Below are 15,158 nucleotides of genomic sequence, written 5' to 3'. Positions count from 1 at the left end.
TGGCTTTAAATTGAATTTATTACTAGGTGGCTTTTGTCGCTGACCTGCAACTAAAATGACCTTGAACGTTTTTCTTTTCTTTTTTCCTTTTTTTTTTTATTATTAAAGCGATGATGACACAGGTGAAAACAGTCCAAGCCATACAAACCATATAAGAATGTGACAAAAAGAATGTGAAATGATATATTTGCATATATAAAAGCATAGAGGTATATGAGAAGAGTGGTGCCTTGATATACATGTGGAATTTGTTCTGTGACCACACTTCAAAAAATCTGTTTTATCCTGAACTTCAGACTAAATCTATTTGGTCACCAATATCTTCAACGGTGACTTCTTCTTTTTCTCCTTCTGGCTTCTTGGTTAAGTTGTCCATCTTCTGAATTGCCACTCTGGAGTCTATAAAAGGGAGGAAGACATTTTGATGGAAAGTGTCGTATGGATTCACGGTCAACTCGCTACCTTTCCGCATCCCCGTGACGGTCGATTTCATCTTGTCCTCAGGAGTGTTGGCACCAAACACCACGTTACCCTCGGCGTCGGTCCAATAGGAGGTCACGCCCAGGTCGGGCGTTCCCTCGATCACGTCCAGCTATAATTGTAAGTCATCGTGTAAAACTAAATAAAAAGTCATCAAATGGAAGAACAAGTTCCTCTACTTACCCTTCCCAACTTGTACTGATTGCAAAATTAATTTTTTAAATGTTGATTTTCAGACTATCATAAGTCAACTGCTGAGCAAATATTTGGATTCGGGTTGGTGTCCATGCTGGTGGTAGATGTGAGGCTGCAGAAATCAGGAGTGAAGGGTGTGGATGGTGACAAGGTGGAGGCCAGTTCAGGAAAAAGGGAGACAACTCACAGGTGAGGTTGAGGGGGAAGTTCATGCTTGTTTTTTTTTATTTTCATTAGTGTCGTTGGCAAACACAAAAGACTAACAGTGAGGGTGGAGGTGGCAAATATGGCCATGGCGATCGGTGATCTTGACATTGGATGGGCGGTGGAAGTTATCATCACAACACAACAATCTGGTGATCATGTGTGACCGTGTTTTGCCGCAAAGAATGTCAGTCTTGTGCTCACTTCTTCTCGAATGGATACATATTTCCATGTGTGGTGAATATTTACTTTGTTGCAACAAAAAAAAGCTAATGTAATGCTAACTGTATGGAGTGAGCAGTAAGTTCTGACCCGTTTGCAAAAAAGGGGTCAAACATGTCGAGCGACAGTGGCTAACGCAAAACAAAGAAAAACACAACAATTAGTCCGTCGAGCTTTTACAAACGGCGAGACGTTCTCGTTGAAATCGAAACATTTGAAAGCAGTATGGCGTCATTGGCTTGCTAGCATCTCATGACCTTTGACCTGGTCTACATTCAGCACCAATTTCAACATCAACATTGTTTTGTTTGCTTTTGTCCAGGTACACATATTGAGGAGGAGATGGGGCGGGCTCATTTTTTGCGGTCGGCCACCTCCTCTGGGATGAAGACACTTACGGTGAACTCTGCGCTCTCGGTGCCGTACTTGTTCTTGACCAGGATGCTGTACTTGCCCGTGTCGGCTGTGCTGACCGCCGTGATCGTGAAGCTGGCGAACTTGCCCGACTCCAAGCGCAGGATGCAGTGCTCGTCTGACGTCAGCTCTTTGTCGTTCTTCAGCCACGTCACCTGGGGCAGCGGCTCGCCTGAGATGTTGCAGGTCAGGTTGAGCGCCTGTCGGGAAGGGAGGGGGGGGGGCGTTTATCGGGTTAGCTCCGTGTGAGGAAATGTTGACACATTTGGTGGGGTTCACCTTGCCCTCTTGGATGGTGACCACGTCAGGAAGGCCTCCTGCCACTCGAGCGCGGTCTGAACAATGACAAGGAACTCGATCGGTTGACAAACACGCCATTTGATGAACAAATGATGGATTGTATGAATGACTAAAAAGCTTTGGCTTACTTTTTTCTGCAATAGCAGCCGCTCTGAAGAAAGACAAAAAAGGCGTCAATCAAATTGTTGAAGTGCAACACAGCAAATATATACTCACTTGAGTCTTCTGAATTCGGCCAACGCATCCTCGTACGCTGCAAAAAAAGATGAAGCGCACCCTGGTGAGAGGCAGCCTGCCGCCACTCCAAAAAAAACAGGCAATTCCACTGACCTTGACCCGACAGCTCCACGGTCCTCCTCAGGCCGCCCTTGCCGTCGTTGATGTTGAACTCAATGGCGTATTTGCCCATGTCCTTCTCGGTGGGCTCGCTGATCTGCAGCCACAACTGGTCGCCGACCACGCCGCTCTTCAGGCGGTCCGAGAAGGCGATGGCCGAGTCCCTGGAGGGGTAAGACCAAAATTAAAGGTGAGTCCTTGCGAGAGAAAGCAAAGCGCCCTTAAGCCAACAGACTTGAAATGTTGTCGAGCCAACCCACTTGTAATGCCACGTGACCGGCAGCAGGTCGTTATAGTAACTGACAAAGGTGTAGAGGCGGATTCCTTGATCCGTGCTGGTGATCTTCAGCGGCGTGGACGAGTTAGCTGTAAAAAGCCAAATAGTTTTTGCGGTCGTCGGTTTGCATCACCGTAACTGCACAGGACGGGCGGGCGTTCAATTTACCGATGTAGTTGAAGACTTCGCTCATCAGGTCTTTGAAACCTGTCAGAAAATGTCTTGGATCATAACTATTTTCCACGTAACACGAATGATACACTTTCATAGTGTGACGAGGAAAGAAAGGTTTCCATACATTGGTCAGTCAGATTTAACTTGGACGTATCTTGTCCCCGCTCGTCTTTCAGGACCGTCTCATAGATGCCGGCGTCCTTCTTGGAAATCTGTCAAGACGAGAGAAATGGGTATAAAAGCTGCAATGTCAGCAAAAAAAGGAAATCAGTGCAAATTAGAAGTGTACAAATGAATCGATTAATTGCCAACTAATCGATTATCAAATTAATCAACAATCGTGTAATCATTTCATTTCAACTTGTCTTCTTCAGACTCTCAGTTGTTGTCTGGTTTCCATGGTCATTCATGAAAGCAGACTGATGAGCTATTATGTCGTTTGTGTTATCCGATTAATCGAAGGAATAATTGCAAAAAAAATAAATGAATGTAAAAAAGGCAACAAACAAAGCAAACATGGATTAACTAAAAAAGAATGAGTACAAAAATGTAATAATAAGCAAGCAAGCATGCAAAAAAAAAAAAAAAATCTAGCAAATGATCCCAACTTTAAGCATTCTCCCGATATGGACGTCTGCAGAGTCGCTGGGCGGGTCGGGCTGCAGTGGGAAAAGCAGCTTTATCAACATTGGCGATATTGAGGCAGGCGCCATGGGGCCAAGCATGAGGCATCAACGGGACAGACAGACAGACAGACAGATGCAGGTCATGCCTATGATATTGATTTTGTTTTAATGGCTGGTGATATGAACGCACACAAATGATGATGTATTTTATTTGAAGTCATTATTTTAGTTGTTGAGTAGATTGGGAAAAAAAAACTATAAAATTAAGACATAAATATGAATTAGATAAAAATATTGGCCATTATTTTCTAACTTAAAGATTACAATATTTAAGTATGATTTTTTTTATTTATTAAAAAATAAATATTTATTCCTCTCATTCCTGGGAAAAAACTAGTCTCACCTGAGCTATTTCCAGTTTGAGGACGCCCTCGGTGAAGCCCAGATTTTGGTCGGCCTTGATTTCCCGGCCGTCCTTGTACCACAGCGCCGACGTCTCCTTCTTCATATTTCCTACCTTGAATGCACCATGAAAACAGAACACAGCGTCGTCATGTAAAAAACAAACATTCCAATAAATCAAGCGACAGATGAGTGTCACCTTGCACTTGAGTACCACGCAACATTCTGGCGTGACCTCGTAGCCCAAATACTCAATAAAGTGAGGACCTGGAACGTTGAAATAATGAACAATCAACTAAAAAGATGGAGATTTATATGTATAAATATAAAGTCAACCTTGCTTTCTGAACCATTCTTTCCTCTGGAACTCAGATTCCTTCTGCAGGTCCTTAAACACTGAAACAGGAAAAGCATACAGTACGCCCTCTAGTGGACACAATATCATGTGACAAGGTGGCTAAGGCTAGCTATAACGCACTTCTGGAATGGCATATTTTGGTGAGTGGACGTCCTACCGTCTCCTATGAGTACCAAGCTGGACTGGTTGGTGGCTTTTCCATCCTGCATCTGGAAGGTGAACGTGCCTTCATCCTCAGGCATCAGCGACTCCATGATCAGCTCAACCACGCCAGTGTTTTTGTCAAAGTTCATCTTGTATTTCTGGCAACAAAAAATCAAAGATTGGTTTCAAACTGTTGAGAAGAAGAAGAAGAAGGATCTGCCTTCTGGCTCGCCTACCAACCTCGCCCTGGGCCACCACGTTGTCGTTGAAGACGTAGTCCACTTTGGCATTGGCTGAAATCTTCTCGGCCTGCAGCCAGAAGCGAACTCTTCCCTTCTCCAGCATCTCCACGGCCAAATCCGACTTGAGGGGAATAGCTAAGAGTGAGGAAAACAAATTGATTTGAGTGACTTCTAGTTGGAAACAGTCCTGTGGAGGTACTCACTGGGGAACTTGTGATCGTGGCTGATCTCCAGGAGCCTTTTCAACTCTGTCACACGCAACACATTAAATCTTGACATCTCAACATGGGCTGAAACTGTTGAACTTGTTTGTCTCCATAGAACGTCACCGTCCTACCTTCAGGCGAGATGGTGTAGCTGGATGAAGCTCCGTCCGTGTGAGTGACCAGACACGAATAAATACCAATGTCTTCCTCTCCGGGTGAGTTGAAGGTGACTTTGGACCTGAACGGAATAATCAAAATTATCACCTGAGTGAGCGCCCATTCTTTGATGAGCCTATTCCTGAAATCTCACTTGTTCCCTTTGGTCTCCACGGTCAAGCGTGACGAGTTGTCCATGTCTTCGTAGTTCTTGGACCACACAAATTTGGAGTCAGGGGTCATGTTGCCGCATTCAAAGTTAAGGGAGATGACGCCGTCGTCATCCACGTCCACCGAGATCTCCTTAGTGCCTGCGACGGGATCCGATTGAACATTGCATAATGACCAGTCGTTACGTCATTTTCCTACCGGGCTTGGTCACGGCTTGGACCGGTTCGGAGATGTCTGAGCTCTTTCCCACGCCGGCCTGATTCTGGGCACGCACTCGGAACACGTATGACTCTTGCTCCTTCAGATTCTTCACCTGCAGGATCGAGCAATCGTTTGATGGCAGCCATCTCCCCAGCATTGGGGAAGAGTCGACAGCACCTTGAGGAATGTGTTCTCCGTGGCCTTGGTATTGAGTCCTCGCCAGGCTTCCTCTGGGGCTTCCGCCTCCTTCATGTCCACGTAGAAGCCGTTGACAGAATCGCGCCCCTGGTACACCGGAGCTTTCCACAGCAACACCATGGAGTCGCCTCGCACCTCTCGTAGCTGGAGATCGTGAGGAGGTCCTGGGGAGCAAAAAAGGGTAAATGACGATAGGCTATTTGTTTATGCGCAGATCCTCGCACCTGGAACGCCAATGGTCCACTCCTCGCACAAGAAGGTGTCGCTGGGAAGCGAAGGGATGCCGACCCCTGCGATGTTGGCTGCCCGAACCTGGAACTGGTATTTCTTGTTCTCCTTCAGATCAGTCACCTTCCCACAAATAATGACTTAGAGTCTTTAACAAAAATATATGCTAGCATTGGGTAAATCGTGCATGGTCTACACAGGAAAGCCTAAACTGAGATTTTAATCCAGAACCTCAGTACTGCAAGGCAGACATGCTAACCACTCGTTCCACATGTAGATGTGTGTTTACCTGTCTGCCAAAACAAAAGATTCACCAAGTCTGTTTTCCAACTCACCCTGTAGGCACGTTCGCTGACCGCCCTGATGTTGGCCTCGTGCCACTTTCCTTCCACGCCGTCAACAACCTCCCGGTAGTCCACGAAATATCCGCTGATGTCGGCCCCTCCGATGAAGGTGGGCTGCTTCCATCCCAGCACCATGGAGTCGCGTACGCACTCCAGCACAGTGATTCCGTACGGTGGTGCAGGCGACGCTGAAGTGAAACGCAAACTCAAATCAGCCTAGCTAACAATCCTCCATTGTTTTTCCACTCTATGCTTAGCTAATATTTCTGTACTTGTGTAAAGATACAAATTAATGTTTGGTGTATAACACTTTAGAGAGCTTTAAATAGAATATCATCTTCACATTCAAGACAAGCTAACCCAGGCTAAGCTAGCTAAGCTAACTAAGAACTGGGCTAATGAAGCCTTTTAGTTGATGTCAGATTACACCTAAAAGAGATAGCAATTGGTTGCTGGTAGCGTGTGATCATCTGACATTCTTATGATGTGATTTGGTGGTGGTGGTGGGTAGGCGGGGGGCGCCTGAGGGTCATTGGGGCAACAAGGCAAGGCGCCCCCACAAGTGGGAAGGCTCTAGAGAGCCAGCAGGTGGTCTAAGCGTGGCTGCATGGGAGTTAGTCCTTCAGGTGAGGTTTCACAGTGACTTACCTGCCAGCAGTATGCCACAGGAGTACGCCACCTACTGGTCTTGTGCAGTGATGTGAAACTGAGTTACATTTTTCCTGGTCACCGGCTCATTTCGACTTATGATATGAGTGAATCAGTGGGGGGGAAAGTGGATTGGGATGTCATGGGGCCTTTAAGCACATTTTTGAGTTTTACCTAAGCGTGGGAGTAGCTTTTGCCACCTGTATTCAGTGGTCTGAATGTCATGAGTGCATGGGGGAGCATTTTGGAGAGGTTTGTTTTTGCTCTTTCTGGCCTCATCCGGTGCTCACCTTCAGCCCGTGCGTCTGGCCTCGCTGGCTCCCGGTTAGCAGAAGCATCTACTGACAACCCGCATGCCCGCTCAGCCCCGGGGGACCCCTCGGCTGTCTTTTTAGCCGGCCCCTCGACGCCTGGCGAGTCTAAGTGTGCCGCTACGTCAGTGCGTGCTTCACAAAGCAAGCCCGGCGGTGGCTCTGAGAGCGGCCCGTTAACCAGAACCTGAGTCACGCCGCCCCTCTCGGACTCGTGGTTTTTGCCATCCGAGGGGCCAGAGCTAGCCGCCATCGCCGCCACCTCAGACCCCCACTCGAGGAGTTCAGGGTTGGAGCGAGCTTTGCTTTTTGTGTCAGCGGGGAGCTGGACAGTGTCATGCGCGCCCGTCCAGTACGGCTTGTGCGCGGTTAGTCGGCCATGGTTACCCCCCGGCCCCGTCTCCGGCAACACACCGTGAGGAATGCCGCCCCCTACAGGAGTTAGCAGAGAGAATCAAGAGAGGCTGCTTTTAAACACAAGCACAAGATTACAGTTGGAATTAAAAGCAAAAAAAAAACCAAGATAGAAACTTAGAAACTAAACAATGCCTTCATTTGACTGGCAGAGACAATGAAGACAAGATGGCCAACAAGTGACGTCCATGTGATGAAAACATGCAGACAAAAACATGACAGTAATCCCCCACGTTTTTGCCTTTCACTATTTACAAATTCGTGGAAAGGGTTTACTGTTCACAATGCCAATGCATTTCCCGTTATTGCAACAATTCTGCATCCTTTCACTGAATGTCTCCAGTAAGGACATTGTTGCAATAAATGTGCTTCATAGATGGGAAAGAAACATGCCAAGTTGCAGTTAAAGGCTAGAAATGTGTTAGTTTGGAAGCTGAAGAGGTTTACGAGAGCTGAGACAATCGGACAGTATCTTGAATATCTGATTGCAACAGTGCAAGGCAATGAGCATAACATTCCAAGAGAGCAAGGTTAGTTGCCTGGTTTTGATGGGGGTCCGTGCGCTGGTACCTTGAACACTGGGGAGTGATTTGCCGACACGATGCGTGTCCGGGACGGATGGAATAAAAGGGAAGGGAAGGATGCTGGTTGTGTGATTCTTGGGCTGATTTGTAACAACCACTGAGTTGGATCTCACTGACCCAAACTAGAGGAAGTCTACAAGTCCTAACCCGCCTCTGGCTGTGCAGGGAGCTGGTGGTTGGGTTGGTTTGGTTTTGGTGGATGTGGGTGGGGCGGAGCAGACAAAAAACAGTGACAGGGTGGTGGAGTGCAACCACGGTGGAGTGGAACAGTGTGGGGGTGCAAGATGGCTCAAGAGAACACTGGTGATCAGATGCCACATGTCTCATATGTTTGACCATAAACATCAGTTCAGTTCCTTCAACGAGATCTCGGTGGTGCTTTTCCTCACCAATCGCAGCCTTCACCTCCACGGGCTCTGATTCCGGAGAGAAGGAACTAAGTCCTGCGGCGTTCACAGCCCTCACCCTGAACACGTACTTCTCTCCCGTCGTCAAACCGTGGCATATAAACCTGAAAAGATGTCCCATGGAGTTGAAATACTTCAATATAATCTAGGAGATCTGGGTTAGCCTAGGATTGTTGAAACTCAAGGCCCCAACGTTTACCTGGTCACATTGACGGGTTTGTTGTTGCATGGCTCCCAGATGTTGCTGCCCACAATGCTCGCCTCGATGTAGTAGCCCACCAACTCCTTGGCGTCACGGGATGCTTCCCAGGATACCACCACCGACGTGTCCGTGTTCCTCGTAGGGACGACTTTGCTCGGAGCGGATGGCGTATCTGCCGATCCCAACGTTTTTTGGCGTCATAACCGAGGATCTCAGAATACGTGCGTGACCGGGCGGCTTTCTCACCGAGCTTGTCGCCAACCGTGGTGGCCTCGGTGGGGTCGGATGGCTCGCCGACGCCGGCGGCGTTGCAGCAGCGGACGCGGAAGCAGTAGGAGTTCCCCTCAGCCAAATCAAACAGCGCGAAACGAGGCGACTTCACAGGGATCTCCGTGTTCACCCTCTGCCAGCTGTCTGTGCCCGAGACACACTGAGGGGGAGAAGATCATGTGTTTTCTGTTTCCATTAGTTCTGAACCTGTTTGATTACCTTCTCCACATAGTACATGACACCTTCCAGGCTTTTCTCGCCGGGTGGCTTCCAGCTGAGGACCAAGTAGTTCTTGGTTGCTTCGGTCACTTGCAATTCTTGAGGTCTGCCAGGAACAATACCCTCTGCCAAAACAGCCACGAGTCCGAAATAATCAACATTCTTAACTTGAAAAGAAAATTATTTTTGTTTGTTTGCTTTTCGGACATTGATGATCTTACAAACCTGCAGGTTCTTCCTCTGTGACAATGATCTGGCCGGTCCAAGGTGCAGTGTTACCTGACAACAAGATGATGGAGATTCTGTCTAGCATTTGCTGTTTCAAACAATATCTAAAGCGCGGTACCTCTCATGCGAGCGCGATCGGCCGGGTCCATGGCGGCGACAGGTTCGGACACCCGGGACGGACGGCTCATGCCGCTCTGGTTGACGGCGCGCACACGGAAGATATAGGAGCGACCCTCAACCAAGCCGGTGACTGGGAATCGGGCGAACTTGATAGGAGTGTCATTGCACTGGATCCAGTGGGTTGTCCCGACCTCACACCTGCACGTATTGCCAGCTTGCGATCAGAACCGGCGTGATGATCGTTTTTTAAATTCTTTTCTAACCTGTACACAAAATAACCCAGGATGGAGCTGCCACCGTCGACTGCCGGCTGCTTCCAGGAGACAATGATGTAGTCCTTGTTGGCATCCAGACAGCATACATCCAGGGGGGCCCCCGGTGCTCCTTCCACTTCGGCTTCAGCATCTTGGACGGAGCAGAAAGGTCAGTCGTTTTGACTCGATGACATCAAGCGATATGTGGGTTATTTCGGTTTCAATCAACCCTGCGCCATAATATAATTTCTTTCCCCTTGGGTCTGATATGCAGATGATTGGATTATCTCATGGGACCATTCCATATCTGAGCCCACTTAGAATAGTGCGACTGAAGAAGACCTTGACAGTGGCCGATGAGTGTTGTGGTATTCCCGCCGTGAGCCAAGTGGGACAGATTGGAAATGTCAGATGGTTTCCAAGTGCTCGCCGGCCATGATAAGCTTCACTGGCCTCTTTTTCCATGGCGGTGCGTCTCTGCTGAAGATATTTCAAAGCAGCAGCTCATACTAAAATATTTTGATCAGAGACCGTGCTACACGTTGACTTTGAGTCCATGGCACAGTTGGCAAAGCTCATCTTGCGACTATGACAAACCTCTTTTTGTCACCAATGGTTTTCTTGGTCATGAGTGGGGGGCCTCTTGTACATTTACTCGTAACAGACGAAAAACCAGCTAACGACAATGTTTCAGATTTGAGCTTACCCCTGACAAAGACATAGGCGGAGTAGCTTTTGTATCCGGACTTGGTGGTGACGCGCAGAGTGTAAAGTCCTTCGTCCTCTTTGTTCAGGTGCGTAAGGGTCAGCGTAGCTCTGTCACCACTCCAGTGCATGTGATTCCACTTGGAAGGTGACAAGAGAACCCCTGTGTTGCGGAGACGTTTCAAAAATGTAAAGTCAACAAAAAGACTCGGGTCCAATTTGACTTACCGTCTCTGTACCACTGCACCTCGGGCTGGTAGCGATTCAAGACTGGGTAGATGATAACGGTACAGCCCAAGCTCATGGTCTCGCCCTCCTTGCCGAAGGACACGCCGAAGTTGTCGACAATGTGGGTCTGGAAGGTGATGCCGTACTCGGACACGGGACCATCTGGAAGGAAGCCGGTGAAAAGCTATTTGCTGATTTAACTGGCTGTGGTCATGCACTAAACTAGTGAGTTACCGCAAACCAATGATGATGAGCGACGATAAATCTCTACCTCCAAACCACCAATGACGGTTAATTTTAAGAGCTCAAAGAAAGATTAAGAGTAGACTCTTCTTATTTCTATTGACAAGGGAACTAGGAATGAGTTAAAACAGTACCGAAGGTGACCATGCACACTGTTTTGGCTAGGTGATGTTAGCCACACAAGAACCATGTGACCCAATTACCTTTTACCCAATTACCACCAGTCCCTGCGGCAGCAGCAAGGAAACAACAAGTAAATACCAAAAGTATTCCTATTGTCATTCTTGTTGAGAGTAACTTTCCGTCACAAGACTGCAATTTGGTGCAGCATTTGCCGGTCCTCAGTTTTTACGTCCATGAAATCAATGACATGACATCATTCAGCCATATATTGAGTTGATACTTACGTCTCGGAGCAGGCAGGAACTCGTCCACTTCCCCTTTGAACCCTGTGTGATGACAGCCATTACTATGTTTTGTTTGCATTGGAAACACGAGAGCGCGTTTTGCCAGATGTCGAGGGGCGCATGCCGGACAAAAGGGTCGTTAATCACAGTGGCATCCCAACACTGTGAAGTTCAAATCCAGTTGAGGTGGGAATTTCTGGGATTGCTCATAACTCACTTTTGACAACAACCGAGGCGAAGGCAGACACCTCCCCCTTGACATTCATGGCCGAGACCCGATACTGGGCCGTGTCCTCGAAATCGCACCTGGAAAGAAGAGAAGGTCAGGTGAGCGAGGCTGGCAATGCACACATTCTGTCATGCCCTTAACTCCCCCCCCCCCTCCCACGCCATGTAAATAATACCCACTATGTGACCACGGTAAGGCGCTCTCGAACTCTCAGCCAGGAATACCGTTGCTATAAATAAACACAGCCGGTGATGTCACGTCCACCAGGTGCAGATCACGACAGCACACATTTGGCTCAGAGTCACAATAGTTTGTTTCAAAAGAAATGTTTCAAGCAGCTCTAAACGATCGTGCACTTGTGATTTTATGACGAAAGGTCAGTTGACACCTACTTGTTGATCTCCAGTGAGTGGAGGCTGTATTTACTCTCGATTTTGTATTTACCGGCGTTGGCAAGAGGGTCGATGGCCACGTTATTTTTGTACCTAGAAGAAGAACGTTCACATTTGGGAGGATTCTGATGAAAGTCAGCGGGACGTCCGGGGTCTTGTTGAGGGCCTACCAGACGACTCGGGGGTCCGGCCAGCCACTGACGGTACAGTGCAGCCTCACGCACTGATTCTCCCACACGGTGTGTGAGCGAGGCTTGATGACAAACTCCGGGACGTGCATCAGGCTGTCTTCGTTCATGCGCTTGAAGTGCTCCTCGTGCTCGTAGAGCTACAAACAAAGAGGGTTGAGAACGCACTCCGGGAGGCACCCTGCCTCTCGGCCCTAGTCCCCACTGACCGTTTTATTCAAGGAGATGCGCTGGGCTGACTCACGCATGGTCTCCTTCCTGGAGATCTGCTCCGAGCGCTCCATCTCCAGACCGCTGGTGAACATGTCGCGGCGCTCCATGTAGGCGGCAGTGTTCCGCAGTCTGCTCTCGTCCGAATATCCCGCCGCAAACTCTTGACTAGACGGGCGCCGGTAATGAGCACCGTGTCGGCAATCTTTCCAGATTCCAAACAAAAGACGGTACCTGGTCCTGAAGATGGGCACCACGTAGCCGATGATTTGGTTCTCTCGGTCCACGGCCAAGTAGGAGGGATTGGTTCTCTTGGGCGGCGGGTCGGGTCCGAATTGTGATGACCGATCAAGGCTGAGGCGTAAGGGAAGCATTTTAGGATTGGACAGGTTGCATGTGACCAACCACACGTCAGCCCAGAACTTGATATCTGCTCTTGTGGTTGTTGTTATTGACCATCCATTTATTTCTAGTTAGTGTTTGAACAAGGCTGAGTGTCATCAAGCAGCATATCATCCAAACGTAGCCTCTGGCGGCTGCATCGTTAGCCCCCCTTTCCTCGCCCCGGGGTCTTGGTGGGGCGCCCAAGTGAAAGATCATGTGGCGCTAACAAAACCTAAATCCCCTGGGGCTGTTCGCACACTCCGAGCAAGTGTATTTAAAGATGTCCGACGTGCTGCTGCGGCTCGGATGCCGAGCAGGCTCTTGGTTGGTTCGTATCCGTGAGATTCAGCTCCAGCTCCGTGCTGGATATCAAGAATATCTCATAAATTACTTTCTGTATGTCAACAAATCATTTTTAGGCCGAGTCTTGGTCATTCTGTGCACTGAATTTTGAATGATGACTGCTTGGACTTTAACTCAAGGGAAATATTTTGAGGCCATACCCAGAAAACAAATGAGACATTATTGCTTAAACTGCTTTTTTTGGGAGCATTTCATATTTGTCCACAAATTGATATGTCAGTCCCCATGTTTGTGTGTCTCTTTAACAATGATGCAACCTTAATGGATCAACAAACATCCATCCATCCATTTTCTCGCTGCTTTTTGTGTCACCTGAAAAGTGATGTTTTTGGAACTACGAGGATTCTGCATGGCTGCAGCAATTATGCCTTATCGTTTCCAAGACGTTAGTAAAATGAAGCTTAATTTCTGCATGCATGAAGTCAACATGCACCAATGCTCAGGTGTGGGGGCAATGGAATGGAGATGATCCTAAGTGAGGATGGAGCTTCATCTGCAAGTGGCGTTAGGAGGGGGGAGACCACGGGGATGGGGATGGCTTCCTGAGTCTTACCCCCTGGTTCTGGTGCCGGCGCTGGTCCCGACCGAGTACCCGCTCCCCGACTGGTAGCGGTAGCCCCTGTCGTAGTTGCGTCGGTACTTGCGGTAGAACGGTACTGAGGTAGACATGCTTGCGGGTGCCTGCGGATTTTGCTCTTCTAGGTTAGCGTCCGAGAGCTTCTCGCAACATGTTCCTCCACGCTGAACATGTATCGTTAAGCGAGCGGTACACTCATATTCAGGCAACTTGTCACATGCTGCACCTTTCTTGCCAGAAACTCACCTTTTTGCGTCTGCGGAACGGTTGCCACTTACCCCCCCTGCAGGTCACTTGCTCAACTTCAAGGGGGCAATTCCACAATGAAGCAGGTAGGAAGTAAGAAAGTGGCTGCAGGTGAGCAAGACTGCGGTGCACACCAACAAAATAATACCCGGACCCCCAACAAATGTCAGTGTGTCCCAGCAGCAGCCGCAGCCTTTTAAGGGCAGGGTGGGGATAAATATAGCGCGGACAGGCGGGGGAGGTTGCAGGTCGTCCACCAATAAGCAATGGATGGCTGATAAGCAGGTAAACAAAGCGCTCGCCTTAAGGCGTATAAACATCTGTCAACCCGGGTTAACTCACCCCACAAAAGTTTGGAGAAACATTTCACTTATTTTAAGTGTAAGACTAAGATAAACAAGGTCTAATCTGAGTGAAATGAAATTAAATCCCCTCAGACCGACAGATGCAGGGTGCAAGACAACGTACGACAAGCAAGCAAGCTTCTCTTTCCATTCGAGTCAAGTTAAATTAAATGATTGGAAATGCATTTGTAGGAAACTGCAATGTTCCTGCCGGTGACCCCAAGGGAGAATTTTCTTTCTTTTAATTTAGCTTTTAGCACAATGGCACAACAGCCGCTTCTAACTTTAGCCACCACTGAAGCTATTGTTACTCGTCATTGTCACTCTCTTCTAGTCTCTTGAGGCCACCAAAGCTCAGGTTTCACTCTCTTTTGCGACCACTGACGTCAGCAGGCCTCTGGAGATAACATTAAATTACATCAAATTCACAAATACAATCATTAATTTTTCTTTAATTCAGTGTGATTCAACTAATAAACAATAATACATTTTAATAAATGATGTTCTGAAGGATTTTCTTTCCCCATCTGATGCAGAGAATGTGTCAAATGTATCGCTTTCCCCCTGGAAAGTTGAAAAATTCCAACCTGCTTAAGCGCATTGTTGCAATTCTATCCATTGGCCGCCAGATGCCGACAAAGTGACAACCCCAATAAAAACAACCAGCAAAACAATTTATGGTTTTCAAATATCAAACTCTTTTCCGGAAGTTGAAACAAAAGGTGAAATGTATAACACTAAAGAGCAACCAGAGTGCAACGGATAACAAAATGCTTCACATTTCCACCGCTTGACTCATGCTCCTGTTGAATTCCTGGACTAGTAATCCTCTCTCGGCAGCGATGCCAACTGTTGTCTGCGTTTTCCATTCAACATCTATTATTATCCGTTCTATCAGCATTTTGTCCATGTTATTATTACGCCATGCCAACATACATTGTCAAAACATTGAGCTACTAAAATAATAATTCAAAAAACTTTGAGCGACTGGTCTTAAGAAAAAATAACAAATTATAATTTAGTTGCATTTGCATGTTTCTCAAACGTTTAATGGACCTTGAGTACATGACATGGCGGATCTGATTTCTTTTGCCATCTTTGGGCATA

The 15,158-nt window shown here is 47.7% G+C and overlaps 1 protein-coding gene across 4 annotated transcripts; it reads right to left on the bottom strand.

Moving 5' to 3' along the window:
* Positions 1–221: 221 nt before the first annotated feature.
* Positions 222–13,826, bottom strand: myom1b (myomesin 1b). 4 transcript variants are annotated; one of them, XM_085939559.1, is made up of 39 exons: positions 13,438–13,612; positions 12,372–12,491; positions 12,137–12,305; positions 11,910–12,067; positions 11,740–11,832; positions 11,336–11,424; positions 11,119–11,160; positions 10,915–10,938; positions 10,469–10,630; positions 10,242–10,403; positions 9,545–9,686; positions 9,280–9,479; positions 9,159–9,212; positions 8,934–9,058; positions 8,691–8,874; positions 8,442–8,616; positions 8,225–8,346; positions 5,870–6,066; positions 5,531–5,657; positions 5,286–5,470; positions 5,106–5,220; positions 4,891–5,047; positions 4,712–4,818; positions 4,578–4,622; positions 4,373–4,509; positions 4,146–4,290; positions 3,967–4,026; positions 3,830–3,897; positions 3,632–3,745; positions 2,727–2,814; positions 2,597–2,635; positions 2,412–2,517; positions 2,146–2,315; positions 2,032–2,068; positions 1,944–1,966; positions 1,795–1,850; positions 1,500–1,715; positions 463–592; positions 222–399 (listed from the first exon to the last, which is right to left on the bottom strand). In XM_085939559.1, the coding sequence occupies exons 1-39, from the start codon at positions 13,551–13,553 to the stop codon at positions 293–295; spliced, it is 4,566 nt and encodes a 1,521-aa protein (XP_085795685.1). In that variant the 5' UTR covers positions 13,554–13,612; the 3' UTR covers positions 222–292. The 4 variants fall into 4 exon arrangements, with proteins under 4 accessions (XP_085795685.1, XP_085795686.1, XP_085795687.1 ...); XM_085939560.1 differs by lacking the exon at positions 10,915–10,938 and having other exon boundaries at positions 13,438–13,826; XM_085939561.1 differs by lacking the exon at positions 222–399 and having other exon boundaries at positions 470–1,715.
* Positions 13,827–15,158: the final 1,332 nt, after the last annotated feature.

The sequence above is a fragment of the Syngnathus leptorhynchus genome, chromosome 19, assembly GCF_054491065.1.
Source record: "Syngnathus leptorhynchus isolate UIUO chromosome 19, UIUO_Slep, whole genome shotgun sequence".
Classification (NCBI taxonomy): domain Eukaryota; kingdom Metazoa; phylum Chordata; class Actinopteri; order Syngnathiformes; family Syngnathidae; genus Syngnathus; species Syngnathus leptorhynchus.
The sequence above is the reverse complement of the archived record's forward strand: the minus strand, read 5'-3'. Positions and strand labels throughout refer to the sequence as shown.